Genomic DNA, 21,934 nt, shown 5'->3' with positions numbered 1-21,934 from the left:
GGCCGCCCCAGGACCGTCCTCCGCGGCACCTGTCCCCCTCCCCAGGGGCACTGGGCTGGGCCAAGGCCCGTCCCCCTTCCCCGTCCCCGACGCTGAGGGGAGAGCCCCGCGGCCCTCACCGGACTTGGGCGGGTAGCGGTAGGCCGAGTTGGCCTGGATGTCGATGTCCTCCACGCCCGCGATGCGCCGGCTGAGCAGGGAGCCCATGGCGACCGTGGGCAGGACAGGGCGGGCCGGAGGACGCGGAGCGGAGCAGCGCGGCGATGAGCGGCCCGCACCCGCACCCACGGCGGCGGCGGCGCGGGGCACGCCGGGAGAGCGAGTCCGCCCGCCCCGCGACTACAATTCCCATCAGGCACCGCGGCGGCACCTACCAACAGCGGTGCGGCGGAGGGGGATGGAGAGGGAGGACACAAGCGGCGAGGCGTGCTCCCCGCGTCCTGCCCCCCCGGGGCGCGGCGTGCGCTCTGCCGGCAGGGGGCACTGGCGGGCGCCGCCCCGGGCGAGGCGGCGGCGGCGGCACGGGGAGGGGGGAGAGGAGGACACCCGCGGTTCGCCGCGGGTGGGGGAGCCCTGGGGAGCTTGCACAGGGATGCGTGGAGGCGATGTACAGGGAGGATCCACAGGGACACACTGTGCACAGGGATGGGCAGGGAGGATGCGCAGGGACACACCCTGCACAGGGATGCACCTTGCAAAAGGTGCAAAGGCAAAGCGGGGAGAAGGAATTATGCTGAGGGTGCCCGGTCGGGGCAGCTCAGTCCCAGCAGGCTGTTTTGCTCAGCCCAGGGAATGATTAACCTGCTGGTAGCTGTTTTTCAGAAGAACTACATGCAGCAACACCAAAATCATTCCCACCAGCCTCCTTTCCTGCTGGTTGCTGGGGACCAGGACGTGGCACTGGTGTGCATCCCCCCAGGCATGACTGGTCCCTGCTGGGATGGGGGTGGGCATGAAGCCTGCAGACCACGCAGGCCAACTGGGGTAGCCATGCACCTCCCAGGAAGTTTGGCATGGGAATTCATTACCTGGGCCAGTTCTCAGACGTGGTACCTGCTCTTGGCTGAGGTTTGCTGCTAACAGGAGAGAAAGATGATCGGCCTCCCCAGCTGCAGGACTATGTGAGATTCACGAGGGGAAACCTCCCCTGGCTTCCTCCTCTCGCAGATAATGCACACAGGAAAGCGAATGGAGGTGGCTGAGGTTCCGATATGAGAGCAGGGAATAACTGAAGGCTGTCTTGCATATATGGTGTGAGAGCCAGGAGGATAGCATGGAGGAAGTGGCATGAAAGAGCCTCTACCAACATCCCAACACTGAGCCCTGTCACCTCTGGCACTGAGGTCTTGCAAAGGTGCAGAGAAGAGCCTCCAGACTTGGCTTTTTAAGGGAAGCATCTTCCTGCACATGTGCTACTGACAGGCTCACACTGCAAAGGAACTGGGGACCCAAATTCCCAGCAGTGGAGCTGGGGATGCCCAGGACACATGAAGGAGCTGAGGTGGCACATGCAATATCTCTTAAATTGGCTTTGGGACAAGGAGACTGGCATGGGAAGAGGGCTGGGGTGCAGGGAGACAGGATGTGGCAGAGCGCCAAGCTTGCCGGCACGGGAGGATTTTATGATAGTGAGCGGGTGGTGGGTGGAATTTGCTGGCCATGAACACAAATTAAAACACGCCCAGCAGGAATAAGCAAACAAACCCATGGGAAAACGTGCTTCTGGCTAGTTATTACCCTTGCAGTTGTTGCGGCCACCCCGAGTACAGCAGCTCTGCGCTGGTGGGGCCATATGGGGCATGGGCTGTGGGCGGAACAGGTACTGGACAGGTGAGGGCAGAGGAGTACCAGACCTTGCTCTGCTGCTTACCATGGCTTGACAGGGCTGGGAAGGACAGGGAAAAGGCAGGGAACTAGCAACAGCCAAGTGCTACCAGCAAACCACGAGAGCCAGGTACCCTGCACCTGGCACAAGGGAGACCTGGGCTCTGCCATACGGCAATAACCATGCCTGGGCGCTACCTGCTGTGTCCCCCAAGATCCTGCTGGCACCCAGAGCAGTGGTGCCTCTTGCTCAACCAGCCTCTCCACACAAGAGTTTCTCGTGACAGAACTTGCACACAGAGGGAGGAATGGAGTCTGCTGAGCAGCAAAGCAATGCCCAGCCCATGTGTGCTGCCCCAGAGCATGTCCTGGCTGCTCCCTGCCTGCACAAGGAGCTCAGATATGCTCCTTGGTGCTGGCAACAGGTGCCTGGGCAGTGCCCTGGCAGCAGCGGGCTGATGCGAACAGCTCGTGGTGCCACCAGGAGCCCCAGATGAAGCTAGGTGAATCCATAACCCTCCATAGCCTCATCCTGCACACCAGCAGCCAACTTGGGGCTCGGCACAGGAGCAGACCTGACACAGCAAGGCTCAGCAACTCCATCTCCCTGTGCCATGCTGGGAACCAGTGGCCAACTGGCAGCTGGCTGTCTGCAAGCAGGGGAGTAAAGCAGAGCTGTGTTCGTAACAGGCAAGGAGGGGGATTTGCACAGGGACAGAAGATGCGGGTCCCTCTCCCTTCCCTCCCATGTCCTGAGCACCAAGAGCATCCTGCCTTTGCCCAGTCCAAGGAGGCCCCTGGGCTCCATCCCCTTTGGCAGGCAACTGCCCCCTGAGCTTTTTTGGGGACAGAACCAGCCAACTTCCTTCTGCAGCCACCTGTGCCACTAACTGGGATGCAGGCACCCTATGGGTTAACCGGGGAAGCTAAGGGGAGAGCTGTTGTCCCGACAAGCAGCCAGGCGCTGGCACTGGCAAGCTCCAGGGCCGCCCAGGGAAGTGGCCATGTTGGGAGGTTTTTGTTTGTGCAAAACCTCCACCAGTGGGAAGGTCCCTCCCTGGGCTGTGCAGCTCTCTGGAGCTTGGAGAAAGCAGTCGGTCCCCCAGGGGGGTTATTGTCATCTGGGAGGGCAGGGTCCTTTGCTGGAGAGTGTCTCCCCCAGGGCCCTGCTCAGTGAGATGTATGTGACAGACAATTACAATAGCAGCAGCGTGCCAGGGACGGGCTCAGCCCTTCCGCTCCAAACCCCAGGGCCCAGAGCGAGCAGAGCTGAAGGGCAGCACCTCCAACAGGCGGCAGTGCCTTTACGCTGGCCCTAGGAGATACAGGCACTGGCACACACAAAGGCAGGATATTGCACCATTTGCCTCCTCCATCCATGGCAGGAGCCACTGCCAGCAGCACAGGGGAAGGAGAGCGGGCAACTTGGGGATGGAGCTGCTGCCAGCAGCAGGGCAGGGAGCCGGGCTGCCCTGGCAGCGTGCATGTGGGGACCCAGCAGCACCAGAGCCACGTCCCATGGGCCAGAGGAGCTGCAGCCCCCCAGCCTGTGGCATCATGGTGGCTGCAAGAAGGGACAATAGTCCCACAAACTCTGGTAGTGCCACCAGGCATGTGTTTTGCACCCTTACCCTTCGTCTCCGGGCTCCCAAGCCCATATTTCCCCCCAGTGTGGTGCTGCTAGCCCTGGGCCCTGCACCATGCTGAAGATGGAAAGGGAGGAAAGCCACGAAGGTGAGAGGTCCTCCCTGACATCCCCCAAAGGGATGAAAACATTCCAACAAAGTACAAGGGAGCCTGAAACCCCAGGTGACATTGTGTGGAGTGAGAGCAGCCAAGTTGGGGAGGACCAGGACAAAAATGGGCCAGGGCTCCTGCCCCCAGGACCCTGCAGAGCTCCAGGGATGGTGAGGAGGCCTCGGCTCCTCTGCTGCCTTCCAGCTTGGCTTTCTTTCCTGCTGGGCAAAATCCATCCAGGAAAAGGTGAGCCTGGAGCCATTCTCCAACACAACCTGGAGAGGAGCAGCATGGACAGAGGAGGGATCCTTTTGCTGCGAGCCCACCTCCTCTGCCCACTCTCAAGGCTCCCTACTGCTCATTTGCATGCTCACTGTCACCACAAGTCATGTCACTATGTCCCAGACCCAGCTGGCATCCACTCTGCAAAATGCAGGACACTCCTTCCTGCAAAATGTGGAGGAAAAAGGAGTTTTGAAGCTGGACCCATTTCATACACATTTCTCCAGCTCCCATGACCTACCCTTCAGGAGTCTCCTTGGACATCTCTGATGGGGAGGTAGCTGTGAGCACACCCATGTAAACAAGCAAGTCTATTTGCCTGCAAACCTTCCACTCACTGGAGCAGCTCATCCAAAGTCCAGCTGCTCAGAGGTTTATTACCTAGCAAAGCAAGTTGCTTTGTCTCAGCTGTCCCCTCCCTGGACCTGTCACTCACTCTGTTTATTGGGTACTAGTAAAACAACCAGGTTCAGGAGCCCTGGAGACTACATGTGGAGTTACTCCTCACCAGAAGTAGTGGCGAGCCCATGAACTTTGCCTCCCTAAACACTGCCCTGCTCCAAAGGGCTTGCAACCCTCCCTGAAAGCCCTGCTGGGCCAGGGCCAACCCTTCCCTCTTAAAAAATCAGACTGTAAGGTTTCTAAAAATGTCTGGTTCTGATTAAAATAATCCTTCAGGAGAATTATTCTCCCAGCTGTATTTATACCTTGCTGACTACAGGTCTCCTCTTGTTGCTTCCCCCTTGGGGTTGCCTTCACCTTGTAAAAAAGACCAGTCCCCTCTTGATGCATCCCACTGCCACCATCATATGACTGCGCTCTTGCTCTGATTTGGGGAGTGACTTACATACAAGAAGGAGGAATCCCCTTGGCCCTGGCATCCTCCAAGGCCTGGAGTACTTTGCATGGTTACTAAAGGAGACATGGAAAATGGTTGATAAAGGAGACCTGGAAGACAGTTACCAGGTGGTCAGATTTGGACAATACTGGGGCAATCTGTGTCTCAGCAGCAGAGGTTGCAAACCCCTCAGGTCAAACGTGTGACCTGCCTGAGCTTCAGCCATTAATCCTCACAGCTCAGAAATATCTGCAGCCATACGCAAAACACCAGGCAGGGTCAGAGGTGTTAGCAACAAACTGCTCACGGCAAGGTTAAGCCCCAACACAAATTGCAGGAAAGAGCCCAGAATCGCTCAGGAAAGGTGGAGGAGGCCAGGGGGCCTTCCCAAGCCCTACAGAGCCAGTGGTTCCCTTCGTCTCCCCGTTTTTCCCTTGCTTTATTACCTCCCAGCCACTCAACCGCATGTCCATGCCTGCTTATCGTTTCCTGGTACTTAGCAACACCATTGTGTGTCCCCCAGGCGCTGCCGAGCAGCCCAGCAGCGCCTGCCTGGCTGCGTGCTTCCATCTGCTATGGCAATACCCTGCTCTCAAAGGATCCTTTCATGCCTCTGGGAACCCCCTGGCACCTTCCAGAACATTCCCCCGTTGCTGGCTCTGCTTTTACATCCTGGTAGCTGTGTCGGCGGGACATGGGGATGCATTGCAGACTGCAGTTAACGGGAGCGGGCCTGCAGGGAGATAACTGGGGAAACCCCATCCTTTACCGGCGCCGTCGGGAAGCCCAGGGCCGAGGGGCCGCGTTCCTCCCCTCCCCTCCCCCCACCTCAAGCCCCGAGGCTGCGAGGCGGCAGCAGCACCGGCCTGAGGCAGCTGCAATCCCAAGGGCCTCAACAGGCCCCCGCAAGGCGGGGGGGGGGGGGGGGGGGGCACCGCAGGACGCACACAGGACGCCCCCAAGCCACCACCCAGTTAATGCTACCCGCGGACCAGGCAGCATTGGACACGGGGCCAAAGGGCGGCGGTAGCAGCGGCTCCGCCACGGCCGTTACCGCGCGCGCGCCCCCACCCCGCACGTCAACAGGAAACCGCACGCGGCCGACTGTAAACACCGCCCGCACCCCCCCGCCCGCCCACGTGACCCGACCCGCCCCAGCCCCGTCCCGCCCCCGCCGCTCTCTGATTGGGGGCAGCGGCGTTGTTGACCATATACGGTCAGGTACTACCAAGCATCGGGCGGCGGTTGGTCGGCTTGGCTCGTCACTCAAAGCGCGCCGGCGCCCGGCGGCCGCTCCGCAAACAAAGCGGGGGTTGTCTGGAGTTGTAGTCCCGGCGGAGCAGAGGCGGCGCGGCGACGGGGCCGGCGGGAACTCCATTTCCCAGAGGCACGCTGCGTCCCGCCTCGCCGCGCCCCGCCCCGGGCGGCCGTCGGCGGGGCTCGCCGGGCGCCGTGAGTCAGTGCCCAGTAAACATTGGCGTGAGCCGCGCCGGCTCCGCCATGGTGGCGGCGCCGTGAGGGCGGAGGGGCGGCGCGGCAGGGCGGGCTGGGCCGGGCCCGTCGGCGGGGCCGCTATGGACGAGCTCAAGCACCAGGTGATGATCAACCAGTTCGTGCTGGCGGCCGGGTGCGCCGCCGACCAGGCCAAGCAGCTGCTGCAGGCGGCCCATTGGCAGTTCGAGGTGAGGCCGCCGCCCCGGTACGGGTAACTCTGAGCAGGTCCCCGCGTGGGGTGGGGGTGGGGACAGCCGGGTGGGTTTGGGCGAACGCGGTGAGTGTGGGGTGCTCCCGGCCCTGCGGGACACGCCGCTGCACGCCCTCCCACCCGTCCTTTCTCCCACCCCCCTCGCGCCACGCGTGTCGGCGTGGGGCGCGTGGCTGTTGGCGCGTGGCGTGGGCCGCGCTCTGCCCCCGCGTGGGGCGCGCTTCCTGCCCGCCCCGAGGGCTCAGCCAGCGTGGGCTCTGCGCGGGATGCGGGGAAACGGGGCCATGGAACGCGGGTGGGGACAGAGCGAGGGTCCGTAGCCCTCCCGGGCCCCACTCAGGACTGTGGAACCCTCCCCCCCGCGGGCTCCGACCAGCGCTCCTCCCTGCACCCCCACCCCCCAGCCCCAACCTTCTCGCGTGGCCGTGGGATGGAAAACCCCAGCCTTGCCTTTCCTATGTCCTCGCCTGGGGGGGTCTGGTCCTCAGGCAGCCGTGGGAGAGGAGACTTTGTAGGTCAAAGCTCTTCTGGCTCCGGATGCCTTTTTTCTCTTGCTCGCGGGCAGGGTACTCTGTGACATCGACACGGGTTAACGTCATGCGCGGAGCTGGACTGCGGGTGGGGAGCCCCCCGGCAGCCTTTTGGGGTGCTCTGTTCCTCTAGAAACCCCTGGAGCTAAAGTGCAGGGAGCAAAGCAGGGAGCGCAGCAGCTGTAGCAAGCAAAGCTCCTTCTAAGCTGGGTTGTTTTTTTTTTTTTTTTTCCTTTTTCTCCTCCAGCCCCAGCAGCTCTCTAGTCTGGAGCTGATGGATTTGAGACTAATGGCACCTTTGTAATTGAAGTGTCTGTTTTGTGATGCAGGAGGAGGTCTGAGTCAGTTTGGAGAGCAGGAGGTTCAGTTTATATTCATCCCTGTGGCTAGGGCACCTCTTGTTCAGTGCGGCATGGCCCGGATGGGTGCGAGCACCACTGGCAGGCCTGTTAGATGGTATTCGGGGGTTATTCTGTAACATGACGGCTGTTGGATGGATCAGACACAGAGGCAGTTCATCACTGTGCAGTCACAGGATTTCCAGATGCTAAATCAGAGGCCAAGAGGTGTTCAAAGCCAAGCTGTGCATGGCCAAGGAGCGAGTGGGTGGGTGTTGGGTGTGCAGGGATGGGTGGAAAGCAGAGCCGACATCCCTCTCTGCCATGCCCATTTAATACCATGGTCCGCTGACGGGAGTGCCGTTGGCAGTGGATGTGTTGCATGTGTAACATGCTCTGGGTTTTGTTTACTAGTACAGTTTGACAGTGGCCCTCTGGGACAGGCGGGATCCACTTCCACCACCTCCGTGGGTGTTGTAAAAGAGCTGGGAATGGATGACAAAAGTTTAACTTTTCTTTCAGAAGGCATTTTGCAGAACTTTGCCACCGTTTGGCAAGTTGCACAAGTACTAACAGCCGTCTCCTGCCGGCTTGGCACTCACATGACTCAGAGGAAGCTCAGCTGTAAACAAACGTGCTGTGATGAGCAGTTACCATGTTCCCACTCACTTTTGGTGCAATGGTCAGATAATTCCTTTTGCAAAATGGCTGCTGGGCATGGCTTCTTTGGGGAGCTGCACTGGGGAGGTGTTGTCTCCTGACTCCGGTGTGCTCTCACCTCTTGCCTGTGATATTCTGAGGCTTTTATCATTCTAGTGCGGTACCTGTTTGCTGCCTGGCCGTATCTGCAGCGAGTATAAATTGGTGGAGTTCAGGCAAGTTCACTGGTAATTTACACTGCTTTCACTTGCAGTCTCATCAGATTCAAAGTGCTGCTCCAGGAGCGTGGTGTGAGTTGGAGCAACCCTGAGAATGTTGCTCCCGCCTGTAGACCACCATGGGGAGAGGTGTTCCCAACAGCTGAAGCGAGCTAGACAGCCTGGAGACAAGACAGCAGGAGCTAGGTTCTCCCAGCTCTGTGCCTCTGTCCTGGCTGGGGAACTCTGGCATCTGTCTGCCCTGCCTAGGGCCTTTCCTATGTGGGCACATGCCCGGCTTGCTGCTTGTCACAGCCAGACAAGGGAGCAGGAGCCTGGGGCATTGGGTCACCAGCAGGAGGGAGAGGGAGGCTGCTGTGAAACAAGGACAGCTTTGGGCTGGTGGGATGCTGATGTTCCAGGACCACTTTCCTGGGCTGGGGCTGCTTTAGTGCTGGGCTGGGGCTGTTGTGGCTGGTGGGGGAGGATTTGGGGGCTGCAGAGAGGGTCTGCTGTGCATGGTCTCCTGCTGACCCTGGCAGGCCAGGAGTTTGTCTGGGGGCAAGGAACGTGATCCAGGACAGCAAGCAGGGCGGGAGGTCAGGAGACCGTTGGGGATACAGCTGTCTTTGATGCGTGGCAAGCTGATCAGAGCCTGTACCGTAGTCAGGGGCTTGACAAAGAAGCAGTTTATTTTGCATCTCCTCCATCCCTGGGGAGCAGGGCAGTTCGTGGGTAGCATTTGGATCACCTCTCCCACTTTCTGTGACTCCAGTCCTGTTTCATAGGGGCCCAGGGCAGGCTTTCTCACAGCACATCTGGTGTAGTTTGCAGGTCTCCCAGTGCCGTGAGCTCTGCCATGTTTCCAGGGACAGCCGTGGTGGGTGCCAGCAGGGATCGCAGTGCCAGCCCAGCCCTCTAGCAGCTAGCTGGAGCAGCGCCATGACTGTAGGGGGAGGTTTACAGACTGAAGAAGGTGATTTGGAGTGTCTCCCTGTGAGGGCTGGACTCGGCCTTTGGGGCCACAAGTGCTGGCACGTCGGGAGAAGCTAGGGAGGGCAGCAAGGCACCTCCACCATGGCTGGAACCCAGCAGGCTGCCAAGGAGACTTTTCAGAGTTTGCAGAGCCTCATGTCAGGCTGGGCTGAGCAGTGGGTCAGGCTCCTTCCCAGGTAGAAGATTATTAATTGGCTTTGTTTTGCCCTGGTTGCCCCTGGGGCTGCTTGGGAAGGATAAGAAGACATTAGCTTTAAAAAAAACACCTTTTCCTTCCTTTTTCCTGGTGCTAAGAGTCGTGTGTCTGTTCAGTGTAGTGAGGTTGTGTGGGGGGATCAAGAGGAGGAACAGGTATCTGGTTCTGCCCACTGTGTCCATGGTTGGATTTCTACTTCCTCTTCTGATTTATTTATGTTTTATCAAGCCCCATTCCCTTTCCTTTGTGGCTCAAGTGCAGGGTGCCCCCAGGGCTTCTCTAGCACTGGGATCCCTTTGCTGGCAGTGGCTGCAGCTCACACATGCAGCTGGGGGTGGGTGCAAGTGCAGCTTGGGCAGGGGATCAAACAGCACCTGGGGTCCCATCTGAGCAGCTGCACCTGCTCCTCCAGACTGAGCTTGTTCTGCTCAGCACGCAGGTCTCCTTGCATTCATCTCCCCACCTGGCCCCTGCAGCCATCCTCCCTCCAACTCACTCACTACTGGCAGCTCTTGGCACCCTGGTAGGATCTCTGTGCAATCCACCTCCTGCGAAGCTCCTGTTTTTGTATCCTGGGGAGGATGCAGTGGCCTGGTCGCCTGCCAAGTATGGGCAGGCAGTGGGTGCAGGGCTGCCCTGCTCCCACTCACACCCAGGGCGGCACAGGTGATGGGGCCTTTGGTCCAGGGTCAGGGCTCAGCTGTGGCTCAGGCTCCTTCTCAAGCAGAGGAGCCTTAATTGGCTTTGCTGTTGCACTGATTGCCCCCAGCGCTTGTGATGCCGGCTGGAGACCAGACAATATCAGCAGCTTTGGTTATCTGTGCAGCCCTGGCACCCCACGCCACTGAGGGGGTGGGTGTGTAGGCCTCTCTCCTGCCTGGGTTGGGGCTGCTGCAGGTTCTGGGTCCCCTGGGAGGTGGCAGCCATTCCCTGCAGCTGGACAGGTGTGGGTGCTGGACCTCTTGGTGAGCAGAGGGGTTGCTTCTGCCACTCTTGGAAAGGGGCAGATGGAAGGGAGGAGACGTGGTGTTTTAGGCAAGGGGGCCTACGATGGTGGAGTACTTCCTCCACCCAGGTCACAGCTTTCATCCCAGCACTGGTGAGGATCGGTGGGGCAGGGGCATCATGGACCTTCTCTGCCCCTGTCTGCCAATAGCACAGTCCCAGATATGAGGCCACTTGGAAAACAAGGGCACAGAGCATATTTAATCAGCTTATGGTATCTGGCTGTGCCCACACCTCTGCCTGTGTTTCCCGTTTGCTGTTTCCCCCCTTTCTTATCACAATCCTTTCGGTCTGAGCAATAGGCCCTGTGGGTGTTGACATCGAACCTCACCCAGGACGAAGGGTAGCATGGTGACAGGGGTGTCACTGCCTCAGAAGTGTCTGTGTCTCCATCAGACATTTCCTTGGTTTATAGACATATGCCAGCCTTTTCAGAGCTGGTCTCTGGGGACACTGACCCTCATCCTGCTGTATGGCCGTTGCTGAAATGCAGTGTGTCCTGCCCATGGTTGCAGCCTGGCTGGATGCAGGCTTCAGGTACTGTGTTATTAAATGCTGATAGAGAAACGCAGCTATCATGGTGGAGACCCTCACCAGCCTTGCTATTGCATGTTCCCCCTGAGGTCTGGGAGCTGCCGGACTCTACAGCAGCAATTGCTTCCCCCGCCCAGGTCTGGATTATTGTTTGCAGATACTGCTCCTGGCTGCCACCTGGTCTTGCCGATAGTTTACCCTGCTTTAGCCAGGAAACCATAAACCCTGCTGCAAGTGGCTGGCACCAGCTCCCCAGTGGTGCAAGTGCAGCCCCTTCGCCTTTCCAGGGCCTGCCAGCCTGGATGTTTTGGGGCAGAATAGGTTTCCATCATACCAGTAAACTGAGCTGACTTGTTCATCCTGTCCCTGGGTGTGACACAGGGGCATGTGGCTATGGGCACTGGGACGAGGAGTGTGTGTGGTGGTAGGACTGTCTGCTGCATTCATGCAGGGTTTGGTACAACCTGCCTCTACTTCTTTCAGGGTGTTTTGCATTTTTTTTTTTTTGTTTTTTTCTTTAGCAGCGTGGGGTAACCCCAGTCACTGGCTTGCAGGAAGGGAGCAAAGTCTCAAGTGGTATGGCAGCACCTGGCTGCAGCCTCATGCCTCGCACTAACTTGTAGACCTGCAGGCCAGGCTGCCTCTGGGGAGGGGATTGAATGGGGTTGATGGGGGGCTTTTCCTTCAACTAGAACTGAGTCCAGACTTTTCTGTCAAGACTGATCTGCAACTGATCAAAGCATTGTTTTCTAGCTCTAACTCAGCTAAAGCCTGGCACAGAACAGGAGTCAGCTTCACCTTTGCCAGTCCTGCATCAGCCCAGTCCTGCACACCCCCAAAGCTCCCACTGCCTCCACTCCTCCCAGACCTGGACTGGGTATCTGCCCTCCTGGCTAGCCTGACTCCCCGGTGTTCCCTCCCTGCAACCCATCCCTTGCATGCCTGTGGCATGTGATTTACCAGATTATTACTGGTCTGAATTGGAAGCTACCCAAAATTATGTCAGTCATAACCATACCCTGCCTGTGACAGAATTGGAAATGCTCTGGTATATCAGGTGGGCTACCCGTTGGAGCCCCAGGCATCTCCCAGCGTGAATATGGTGACCGTGATTTTGTCTTGTTAAGGACACATGTCTAACCGGTTCCCGCTGGACTTCCCTCCTCTCCCTGCACATGGTGGTTGTGAGTTGTGAAATGCCCATCGGGGTCCGCTCCAGCAGTGGCTGCTTCTCAGCAATGAGCATGGTGATCCCAAATACGTGGGATCCCTTCCTGCCTTGGTGCAAGCAGATGGCAGGCATGGGTCCCTGCCTGGGGACATGAGAGCAGCTGTGTACTGTGCTTTCCTGTGTGGGCAAGGAGGCTGTGGGCACGGTCCAGCCCCCTGGGGCCTGTTTTGGATCATCTTTGGGGTCTTACAAAGCCCTGTCATTGTGTGCAGAGATGAGGTGGGTGCCCAGTTTGTGTGCTGGTGGTAATATCATCTTCCCTTTTGCTTTTTTTTTTTTTTTCCAGACTGCTCTCAGTGCTTTTTTCCAAGAAACAAACATCCCCTACAGCCACCACCATCAGATGGTAAGTGCTTTCCCACCTCTCCGTTGCTTGCCTGGTGCACAGCACCAGCTGGTGGGTGCTTTAGGCTGTTGCTGATGCCCAGCTCACTGATTTCACAGCTCCAGGAGTGCAGGCAGAGAGGTCTGGCTGGGTGTTGCTGGAGCTGCTTGCCAAGGAAGGTTTTCCTGGAGAGCAGCCGGGGATGACATAGCCTGTCCTACGCAGTGGGACAGCAGGTCTGGGAGTACCCTCGGAACCCTGCAAAGGGGTTGGGGCTGCTCCTCAGAGAGGGATGGTCTGATGGAGGATGCTTTGGGCATGGTGAATGGTCCAGACCAGTCCCAACATGGCAGAGAGAGCCTGGAGGGGCCTGGAGCACCGGACTGTTGTAGATTGTGTAAACACCTGCAGAGAGATGTGCACACTGCACAGCCACACGCATGAGTCCTTGTGTGCTTGCTGGAGCAACTGAGAGTACAAACCTCTGCCCCAATGGAGGGTGCCTCTAGTACAGTGTGCTCATCTGGATGTGCGTAAACAGAAAAGGGCATGTGTGTGCGTGGCTGCTGCCTGCCTCTGTGCTCTCCCAGCTGTCCCCAAACTCTGACCCTTTAATTCTCGTGCTGTGGCAGCTCATAATCTGCCTGGGCAGATGTGTCTTAGGGATTTGTTTTCTGCCGTGGCCTCATTTGACTCTCCGGGACAGTTGGGGATTTGGACCGTGCTGTAAGCGTGTAGAGCAAGTGCCTGGCAGGGCCTGAGCATGCCTGGTCTCCTGGGGGGGGGTGGGAGCTGAGCCTGAGGCTTGCACCCGCCAAGCCAGAAAGCTGCAGGCCCAGGATGGTACCAGCAGGTCGTAGAGTAGAGGCAGTCCCTGACTTGGCTGGGCACAGGAGCAGGCACAGCAGGGTCCTGTCTGGGCTCTCACCACAGCATTAGTCTTCAGAGCCTTAAATAACTGCTGCTTGCAGGCAGCGTTGCCAGCAGAATGCAGGTCCAGGAGCTCCTTGTGCTGCAGCGGTGGGGGTGGAGGGCTTTTGTGCTGGGCTCTGGTGGGAGGAAGAAGGTGAAGACACACACACACACCCCACCTGACCCTGTGTCTCCTTCTTGCAGATGTGCACTCCCGCCAACACGCCGGCCACGCCACCCAACTTCCCTGACGCCCTCACCATGTTCTCCCGCCTCAAGGCCTCCGAGAGCTTCAACAGCAGCAGCCCTGTGGCCTCCATGGCAACTTCCCCACCGCCCCCGGCCCCACCGCTGCCCCAGCACGGGGCCTTCAACCCAGCCTGGCCCACAGCTTCGCCCCCTGGCCAGCAGCAGAGCATGTGGACTCCGGCCCCGCCGGTGCAGCCTGCGGGTTGGCCAGCTGCTGTCTCGCAGCAGGCCACAGCAGAACAGAAGGCCAACGTGACCATGGAGGCAGAGAGATGAGGCTGCAGCAGAGAGCAAACACAGCAGGGACCCCTGCATATAAATATTTCTTTTTCCCCCACCCCCCTCTCCCCAAAGAGGAGAGGAACTCTGCTGCCAGGGCATCTGGCAGGCACCAAGACACATGAGCAAATAGCTGCCTTGCATGGGTTTGGTTTGAAGTAGTTTTTACTTGTCCTTGAGCTGAACAGAGATCCCCAGAGACAGCGGGAGGCTACGTGGGACATGCCACCGGTGCTGGCCTCTGCCTGGGACCTGGCCACTGCTGGGCTTTTAGGGAGGGAGCACCCCCTCCTCTCTTGGGACACCGGAGTTTGCATGCAAGTGACATTTACAGAGGAGGTCCCTTCTTCAAGGTCCCCTGGGCCACCCAACCAGGCAGAATGGGTTGTGCCTGAATATTTCCTCCCCTCCCTCAGCCCCACTCACCTGGGTGGGTTGAGACACCCCACACATCTTTTTTATAAGGGCCTCATTTGGTGGAGAGCAAGGACTGTTCCTGCTTGGCTGCAGCCTCCACCCCGCATGTGCCATGCTCGCTGGTGAGCAGGGCTGGGGGATGCTGGCTCCTGGGGAGGTACCTGGCCCCTCGCCCAGTCCTGGTGATGGGGAGGCTCACGGGGTGAGCCATGGGTGGCCCGGCTGGGCCAGCACACCCTTCCCTTGCCCTCCTAGGATGGGGTTTGCCCTGGGGCTGTTTGCATGACACAGTGTAACCCTAGAGACTGGGATTGTTTTTAACCCCTCTGTTCTTTTCTCCTGGCGGCTGGAAGTCTCTCTGGACACGCTGCAGCCGCTTGCAATACATGCTGTTCTGCTTTGAACCCAGTGTCTTTGCTTCGTTTGCAGCAGCGGTGGGGTGCAGGGGAAGGCTGACCTGGGCCTGAGCTGTTGCAGGATCCCCTCTCCAAGTGGCCCTGAGTATGCCATGCCTCCAAGCTGGGGCTGGCCACCTCTCCACTGTATGTGTGCTGCTCCAAACACCTCATCCCAGCCATGCAGTGGCTGCCAGCTGGCTTTGGCCAAGTGCATGCCAGGACTCAGCCTCAGCAGAAGCCAGCTTGGCTCTGCCTGCTGCCCCACCACATTGCCTGTGGGTGTGAGATCCCACCAGGAGCAGGGGCCAGCTGATGGCAGGCCTGCAGGGAACCCTCAGCCTCCCTGTGTGACATCCATAGGTCCTGGGTGTCTTGCCGTGACCTGGCTCTTACCCCCTCTTTGCTGGATGACATGGGCCAGGTCCCTTGGAGGTTGCCATGACTGCTGAGCCCTCTCACTGTGAGGCTGTGGCCCTGCGCTCACCAGTCAATAATTAATTTCAATCTCTTATTTGTGTTGCTAAAATAAATATTGTAGGAGCAATGGTTTCACCCATGCTGCCTCATGTACAGCCTCGGTAGAGGCTGGGAGTGAGGGCTGGAGCTGCTGCTGGCCCTTGTGAGCTTCCCTGTGCAGGGGTGTGCCAGAGCTGTGTGGCTCAGTCCTGCCCTACTGAGGTGGTCTGGGCTCAGCTGGTGGCATATGGAACAAGCTGGGGTCTTGTGTCGTGACTGTGGTGGTGTAAGTGCATCAAGGCCAGTGTGGAGTTCTGGGAGTGGGTACGGTCTGCAAAGCAGGGGCTTTGAGGCATGGAGCCCAACCAGGGGAGACAGAAAGGATGTGGCCTCAGAAGGAAGCACCTGCCTTTGGAACAGGTAAAAGCCCTGTGGAGACGTGGTGGCAGGGAGGGGAGACTGCCTGTGCCTGTCCAAGGGCCATCAGGAGCCATGGGATTGGAAGATTCAGTGCCACACCACAGACCTGAACATCTGGCTGGTCAGAATGAGCTCACTGGGACATGGCACAGACCAAAAATATCAGGCTCCGGTTGCCAAGTCCCCAAGGATGCCCCATGTGCCCTTGCAAGCCCAGGGACCTTGCAAGAGAGGCAACAGAGGAGGGAGTGTCTTTATGGCCTGTGGTGTTACTGCACTGCAATGAGTGGCTGCTGGGGCAGCGTGGCCCCCACCAGTTTTCTGAGGCCAGGCAGCACAGCCCTGGTGTGCCTGTCCCCTCCCTTGGAGCCCCATGCCATTTCACAGCCTCTTGGCCAGCTCAGATGCCTGCTGTCCTGCTGCCACCTATGGTAGCCTGCCACCAGCCCCCTGAGGAGCCTGTCTTGGTCCTCATGGCAGCACCTGCAATGCAGAAGGACAAACGGCCTTGCATGGGGCACAATGCCACCGGGAGCGCTCAGCCACAGGCTGAGCCTGCATGGTGGGGCCAGTGGCCTGGGGGGGACAACCGGGGCAGGCACATGAGTATGGGGACACATAGTGGCTGCTGTACTTGGGGGTGTGGCACATCTCTGTGGTGTGCTGGGAGCGGGGCTGGGGGGTCTTTGTTGCTTTGGTATGAGCAGGACATGCAGGTTCAGGTGGCTGCGCAGCCTGGCTGGAGCTAATGCGATGCCCTGGGGCTGTCCCCCTACCTGGGAAGTCCTTGCCCACAGTGACGGTCCTGTTGGCAGCCAGAGAGCTGAGTGTGCCCATGTAGACGCCACCATTGATGCCCAAAATATCCGCTTCTCTCTATAGGTAAGAGCAGCTGATGCCATCAGAGGTGCCCCAAGGCTGCGCCCAGCCCGCAGCACTCCCACCATCCCAGCCTGGGTGGGCTTGGTGGGTTTCCAGAGCAGAGGGACACACAGGGATGGGGGCTCACATTCTTGCAGGTGAAATCTGCAGGGTCTTTGCAGAGACAGATGGTATCAAGGGAACTGGAGGTGGACAGTGGCCTGGCAGGACTCGCGGGACACCCCCGGCTGGCCCTGCCACGCCCTTTGCTCTCCCTGGGCAGGGAGCACTGACGTTACCCCTCCTGCACAGGGAGAGTGACCCCAAAGGGAGAGAGAGGGATGCAGTGGCACCTGGCAAGCCTCACCTCCCTGGCAGCTGTTGTGCCAGGCAGTTGGAGCTGCTGGCACTGGCTGGCTGGGGCTGGAGGAGCTGGCTGGCCTTTCAGATGGTCACCAGGTGCCTGTGGATGAGGATGTGAAGGCAAAGCTGGGCAGCAGTCTCTAGTGGATATGCAGCACGGGGGTCTGTCCTGGGGCACCTGCACACTGCTCACGGTGCTGGGGCCATGGCCACAGGTCTGTCTCAGGAGATGCACTTCACTGGATCAAAGAACTGCCGCAGCACAGGGGTGACTGCTCAGTTCCCTGCCAGCACCCCAGGGACTGTGTAAGGTCCCACTGGTGGCCAGTGCCTCATGGGCAGGGTGAGACAAATGGTCTGGATGGGAAGGACAGGGCAGGATGGGACAGCGTGAGGAGGGGATGGGGCAGTACAGGAGAGGACAGAATGGGACAAGGTGGGATAGGATGGGACCCAGCAGCCCCCACCTCTTGAAGTCAGCAGCACAGTTGGCACCACAGCAGGGTCCCTGGCAGAGGCACTGCTGGGTGAGCCTCCACACCTGCTCCAGCTGTGCCTGCAGGGGAGCCAGTACTGCACAGTTCAGCTGCAGGGAGTACAGGTCTTGTCAGGGCACCAGCCCCATTTCAAGGGATACTGTTGCCCCTGAGGGACACTGGGGGCACCTTGGGACACATGGCCAGCCATGGCACAAGGACTGTCAGGCAGATTCAGGGCTCACCCTCCCCATGCAGGGATGTGATCCCTGGCCTGGTACATCCCTCCATCCCCACCACCCTTCCTGGGTGACACTGCTACCTTGGAGTCTATCTCGCTGAGGAGCTTCTCCAGGGCTTTTTGCCTGTCTTGGGCAAGCAGGGACATCCTCTGCAGCAGTTCCTGCATCATCTTGCTCAGCTGGACCATGGCATGTTGCAGCTCCTCCTGGCTCGCTTTGGTCTCCAGAGCAGCCTTGTCTGCTTTCTGAGGGAGGCGTGGTGTCAGCCATCCCCTGTGGACCCCAGCCCTGCCACCATCCCCACGTCTTTCCTTGCTCACAACACCCAAGCCCTGCTCCAGCAGCACCTTGCTCATGGCTGGGTGCTCCACCATCCCACACAGGCTCCACACCTGCCACGCACCCCCAGCCACCCACCATCCCCCTATGCCTCCCTCAGAGCCACTCACCATCATTTGTCCCCAGCTCTGCCATCATGGCATGGCTACAAAATCCTGGCACGCTGAAGTGCTTCAGAGTGGGGACTTACCAAGTCTAGGCAAGCCTGTACCCAGCCTGGTTCAGCTGCCAACCATGGCACAAGTGTCTCCCAAGCCTGGAGCTATGCTCACCTGCATGTCTTTGGTGTGACCCTGCAGCTGCTCTGCAGCTTCCTGCAGCCTAGTGCACTGTTCCTGCAACTGCCCCACCTGGCCCAGCACCCCCCTGCCAAAATCCGGCCCCTGGGGAGGACAAATGTGGCCCTGGGTGAGAAACAGGGTGGCTGCAGGACCTGGGCGATGCAGGGAGGTATGCTTCTAGGTGGCCACAGTGAGTGGCTAGCAAGGACAACCCAAGAGATGCCCCAGTGCATCCCCAGAAAGTGGGGTGCGGGACTGCAGACCCCAGACAGTCAGGCAGCCCTCCCCAAGGCCCAGGCAGCCGGGCACCTCCTCTCCAACTTGCATCTTGCCCAGCGCCTTCTCCCGTCGGGCAGCCATGTCCTCCAAGGTCCCTGAGTTGGCTGAAAACAGACACCAAAGCTTTGCTCCAGGCAGTGCCAGCTCCTGCAGACCCCCACACAGTGCCATCCCAAACCCAGGTGGCTATATGGCTGCGAAGACACCCTGGGATGGTGGTGATGTCGGTGCTCACCGTGCTGCTGAGGCTGGCTCTCACAGCAGCTGACACGGGTTTCCACAGCTTCATGCTGCTCCAGCAGCCAGCTGAGCCTGCATGGGACCTCATGGGCTAGCTCCTGCGAGAGCTCAGGGCCGAGCTCCTTGCTGGAAAGCTTCTGAAATGAAACAGCCCCCAGGGTTTTGGGGAAAGAGAAGATCCCCATGCCATCCTGGAGCTGAGGGGCATTGCCAGCCCCCAGCAAGGGAGCCTGGCACCTGGGAGCCTGCATGCACCTCATCAGCAGGTGGTCTGCAGACAGAGCTCTAGCACAGCGCAGCAGCATGCCTGGGGAAGGAGCTCAGCTCCTGATGCACCTCTGCCTGTGACTGGGAGAGAAATCAGCCCTTCTGCCCTGCTCCAGGAGTGGAGAGCCTGGGCAGCCCCTGGGAGGGGGAGGGCAATGCCAAACCTTGCCACCACCCCCAGTGCTGTCCCCAACCCTACAGATCCCCTAGGGCCTCAAAATCTAGAGGTTATTATCCACCCTTGTGTCTGCACCGCCATGTCCCAGGGTGATGATACTCTCCTAGCATTGCAGGAGGAACAAGAGCAGTGGAGGTGGCTGGTGGAAGCCACCAGCACACTATGGTGCCCAGGGATGGATGTCCCTGCTCCATTGGCTGGGAAGGTGACATGGACCCTGCCAGATGAGCCTTGTGGAGCCAGATGCTCGCCCAGGCAGGTCACTGTGGTCAGGGCAGCCCTTGGGAGGCTTGAGTACATTTTCCATAAGGATTTGCAAAGCCTCATCCTGGATGGCTTGGGGACAGTCCCAGGGCCTGGGGGCTGAGTGCCTCTGTGGACAGTGCTGCAGACGCCCGCTCCCAGCCCGTCTGCCAGGGCTCCTGCCACTCACCATTTGGTCAAGGATGCTCTGGAGGGGGGTGGATATGCTCATCCTGCTGCACTGACTGCTGCTGCAGCTCCTCCAGACCAGCCTGTTAAACAGAGGCATCAGGGGGTTTGGCATCCGCAGGGAATGGTGGGAATCAGCATCAGCAGGAACAGGCAGGTCTGGGCCAGGGCTGTGCTCTGTGGCTGTGGGCAGTGTCTAACCAAACCCCTGGCTCCAGAGTGGATCGCGCATCTCTTTCCTTCTGCCTTGGGGTGGGAAGGAGCCTGAACTCAGGACCTCATCCCTGTCACCCTGAGCCACCTGGCCATCCATGCAGGACCCTGGGGAGCCCAACTGCTCTGCCAAAAGCTCTCCAGCAACTGGCCCAGCTTCATGCACGTACCTTCTGGAAACTGTGCTTCAGGAGCTGCAGCTCCTCCTGGAAGCCCTGAAAATTGGTTTTCAGAAAGCAGATGATGGTGAGCATCTCCTGCAGCATGTCCATGACCTGCAAAACATGGGTTTGGCCAGTGATTCTGGGTCTCTGTGGGCTCTGGGGTACATGAGGAGAAGGGAGGCTAAGTGGTAAGTGGTGAGAGACCCAAGTTTGGGGGTCTCTGTGACCCAGTGGAGCTGCCACAGCATCAGCCACATCTGGCTGGCCTGAGGCCATGCCCACAGAGCTCTCCCAAACTGAAATGGAAGGTGCTTGAAGGGGACAAGTGTCCCAGCTCCAGCTTCCTCACCATGGCAAAGTGCCATTGTCTTTTCCTTTTGTTCTGTGGTTGTTCTCAAAGCCAATGTCACAACATGTGAGTTGGGACCAGCTTGGGGCTGCCAGGTCTCCCAAGGGGTGGAGAAGTGTTGGGTTTGCTGTGGGCCAGCCCCATGCAGCCTATGGATAGGACAGCTGGGCACAAGGCCACCACAACTCATCCAATGTGTGGCCTGAGCAAAGAAGACAGCTCTGATGTTATGTGTTGCAGTTCCCACTCAGAGTCTAAACTTGAACAGACAAATAACTTGAACTTGTGCTGTGTCAGTGTTTCCCACGGGATTCTGCCTTGGCATGGGGACAGCCTGCCTGTGAGGCAGCACTGCTGTCACCTGCAGGACAGCCACTTGCTGTGCTGTAGGGCGGAGAGGAGAAGAGAAGCCCGATGGGGATGCTGCTGTCCCTGCCAGGGAGTGTGAGCTGTGTACTCCAGCCCACAGCACCCCAGCTCCAGGCACAGCTGGGTACCCTTCCCAGGGCAGGATGGGACCCAACAGACCTCAATTTCAGAGGAAGTACAGATGGAGCCTCAGGGCAGGTGAGAAGTGACCAAAACCACCTTTGGCCAGTGGCTGTGTTAAATATTGCTCTTTAGTCCCAAGCAGAGCTGGGGCCACCAGAGCCAGAAAGGTGCTTTGGTGCTTCACTGGGCTTCCTGGTCCCAAGACAGCAGATGTAACAGTGAGGGCAAAACTTGATATGGGCGTGTCACTGTGTAGGGCAGGACACTACATAGGGCTGGACACTGTATGGCAGGATGCTGTGCTGGGAGGGACACTGTAAGGGTGCAGTGTAAGGTGGGGCGGGTCACTGCACAGGCAGGACCCTGCACAAGGGCAGGAGTCTGTGTGGTGCAGGATGCCACCCAGCACAGGACATCATGTAGGGCAGTGCATGGCATGAGCCAGGGCACCACGTAGGGCAGGATGCTTGTGTTGGACACTGTAGAGCAGGACACTCTGTAGGGCTGGATGCCACACCAGGCAGGACACTGTGTCGGGCAGCACATGGCATCGGGCAGGACCCCACATAGGGCAGGACCCCACATAGGGCAGGATGTGGCACGGTGCACAGCCCGCTGCAACGCTCTGCAGGGCAGGAGCAGCAAGTCAGCGGCCGGGCAGCAGCGATGCACCAGCTGGACTGGTGCCCTGCTGAGGACGGGCACCATCCAGAGGATGGTTTCTCACCTTCATCATTCCCTTCTCAGTCACTTCCATCCTCTTCTTCAGCTGCACCGTTTGCTGCACCTCGGTGACCAGCCTGCCCGGTGCCGGCAGCTCTGCGGTGCCCGGGGGCCCACTGGGGCGGCTCGGCTGCCCCTCTGCCCTCCCCAGCCACGGCTGCCTCTGCTGATGGAGGGAGCGGGGCTTCCCCCCGGCCACAGACTCCTGGAGACCCCTCTCGTCCTCCCCGACCTGTGCCGGGGCCTACTGCGGGTGGAGGTGCTCCAGGAGGCTGCGCAGGAGGGCTCGGAGGGTGCCGACCTGGGGGCTGCCGCCGTCGGCCGTGCCGAAGGCCATGTCTGCCAGCTCCACCAGCGCGATGGTGACACTCATGCTGCCCTCGGTCCCCCCCTCACGGGGGCGCCCCGCGTGCTGGGGATGCTGGCGGTGGGTGCCCGGGGCTGAGGTCACAGGGGACGTTACCGGGCGAGCCGCGGGGTTCTACCCACGCCCCTTCCCGGGGGCG

General features: G+C 59.4%; 2 protein-coding genes across 6 annotated transcripts in view; one reads left to right on the top strand and one right to left on the bottom strand.

The window, feature by feature from the left end:
- The window catches only part of MGRN1 (mahogunin ring finger 1), a 54,378-nt gene extending 54,057 nt beyond the window's left edge, over positions 1-321 (bottom strand). For 4 of the 5 annotated variants that reach the window (XR_012662582.1, XR_012662581.1, XM_075106079.1 and 1 more), the window contains exon 1: positions 120-318. Coding sequence is in view for 3 of the 5 variants with exons in the window: in XM_075106079.1 (XP_074962180.1) it covers positions 120-207 (88 nt within the window). In the remaining 2 variants the exon portion in view is untranslated. Of the gene's footprint in view, positions 1-119 lie in introns of all 5 variants that reach the window. The other variant, XM_075106076.1, reaches the window with a different exon arrangement.
- A 5,702-nt stretch (positions 322-6,023) lies between these two features.
- On the top strand, positions 6,024-14,659 carry UBALD1 (UBA like domain containing 1). The gene is made up of 3 exons (XM_075106075.1): positions 6,024-6,363; positions 12,360-12,419; positions 13,515-14,659. Exons 1-3 carry the CDS (start codon positions 6,256-6,258, stop codon positions 13,833-13,835), a joined length of 489 nt encoding a protein of 162 aa, XP_074962176.1. The 5' UTR covers positions 6,024-6,255; the 3' UTR covers positions 13,836-14,659.
- Positions 14,660-21,934: the final 7,275 nt, after the last annotated feature.

The sequence above is a fragment of the Phalacrocorax aristotelis genome, chromosome 10, assembly GCF_949628215.1.
Source record: "Phalacrocorax aristotelis chromosome 10, bGulAri2.1, whole genome shotgun sequence".
Lineage (NCBI taxonomy): Eukaryota > Metazoa > Chordata > Aves > Suliformes > Phalacrocoracidae > Phalacrocorax > Phalacrocorax aristotelis.
The sequence above is the reverse complement of the archived record's forward strand: the minus strand, read 5'-3'. Positions and strand labels throughout refer to the sequence as shown.

Excerpts from the sequence above, each read along its gene's own strand:
- UBALD1 (XM_075106075.1), top strand. The coding sequence starts at position 6,256 with ATGGACGAGCTCAAGCACCAGGTGATGATCAACCAGTTCGTGCTGGCG. Across the intron at positions 6,364-12,359 it reads CGGCCCATTGGCAGTTCGAG|ACTGCTCTCAGTGCTTTTTT; the intron begins GTGAGGCCGCCG and ends TTTTTTTTCCAG. Across the intron at positions 12,420-13,514 it reads ACAGCCACCACCATCAGATG|ATGTGCACTCCCGCCAACAC; the intron begins GTAAGTGCTTTC and ends TCCTTCTTGCAG.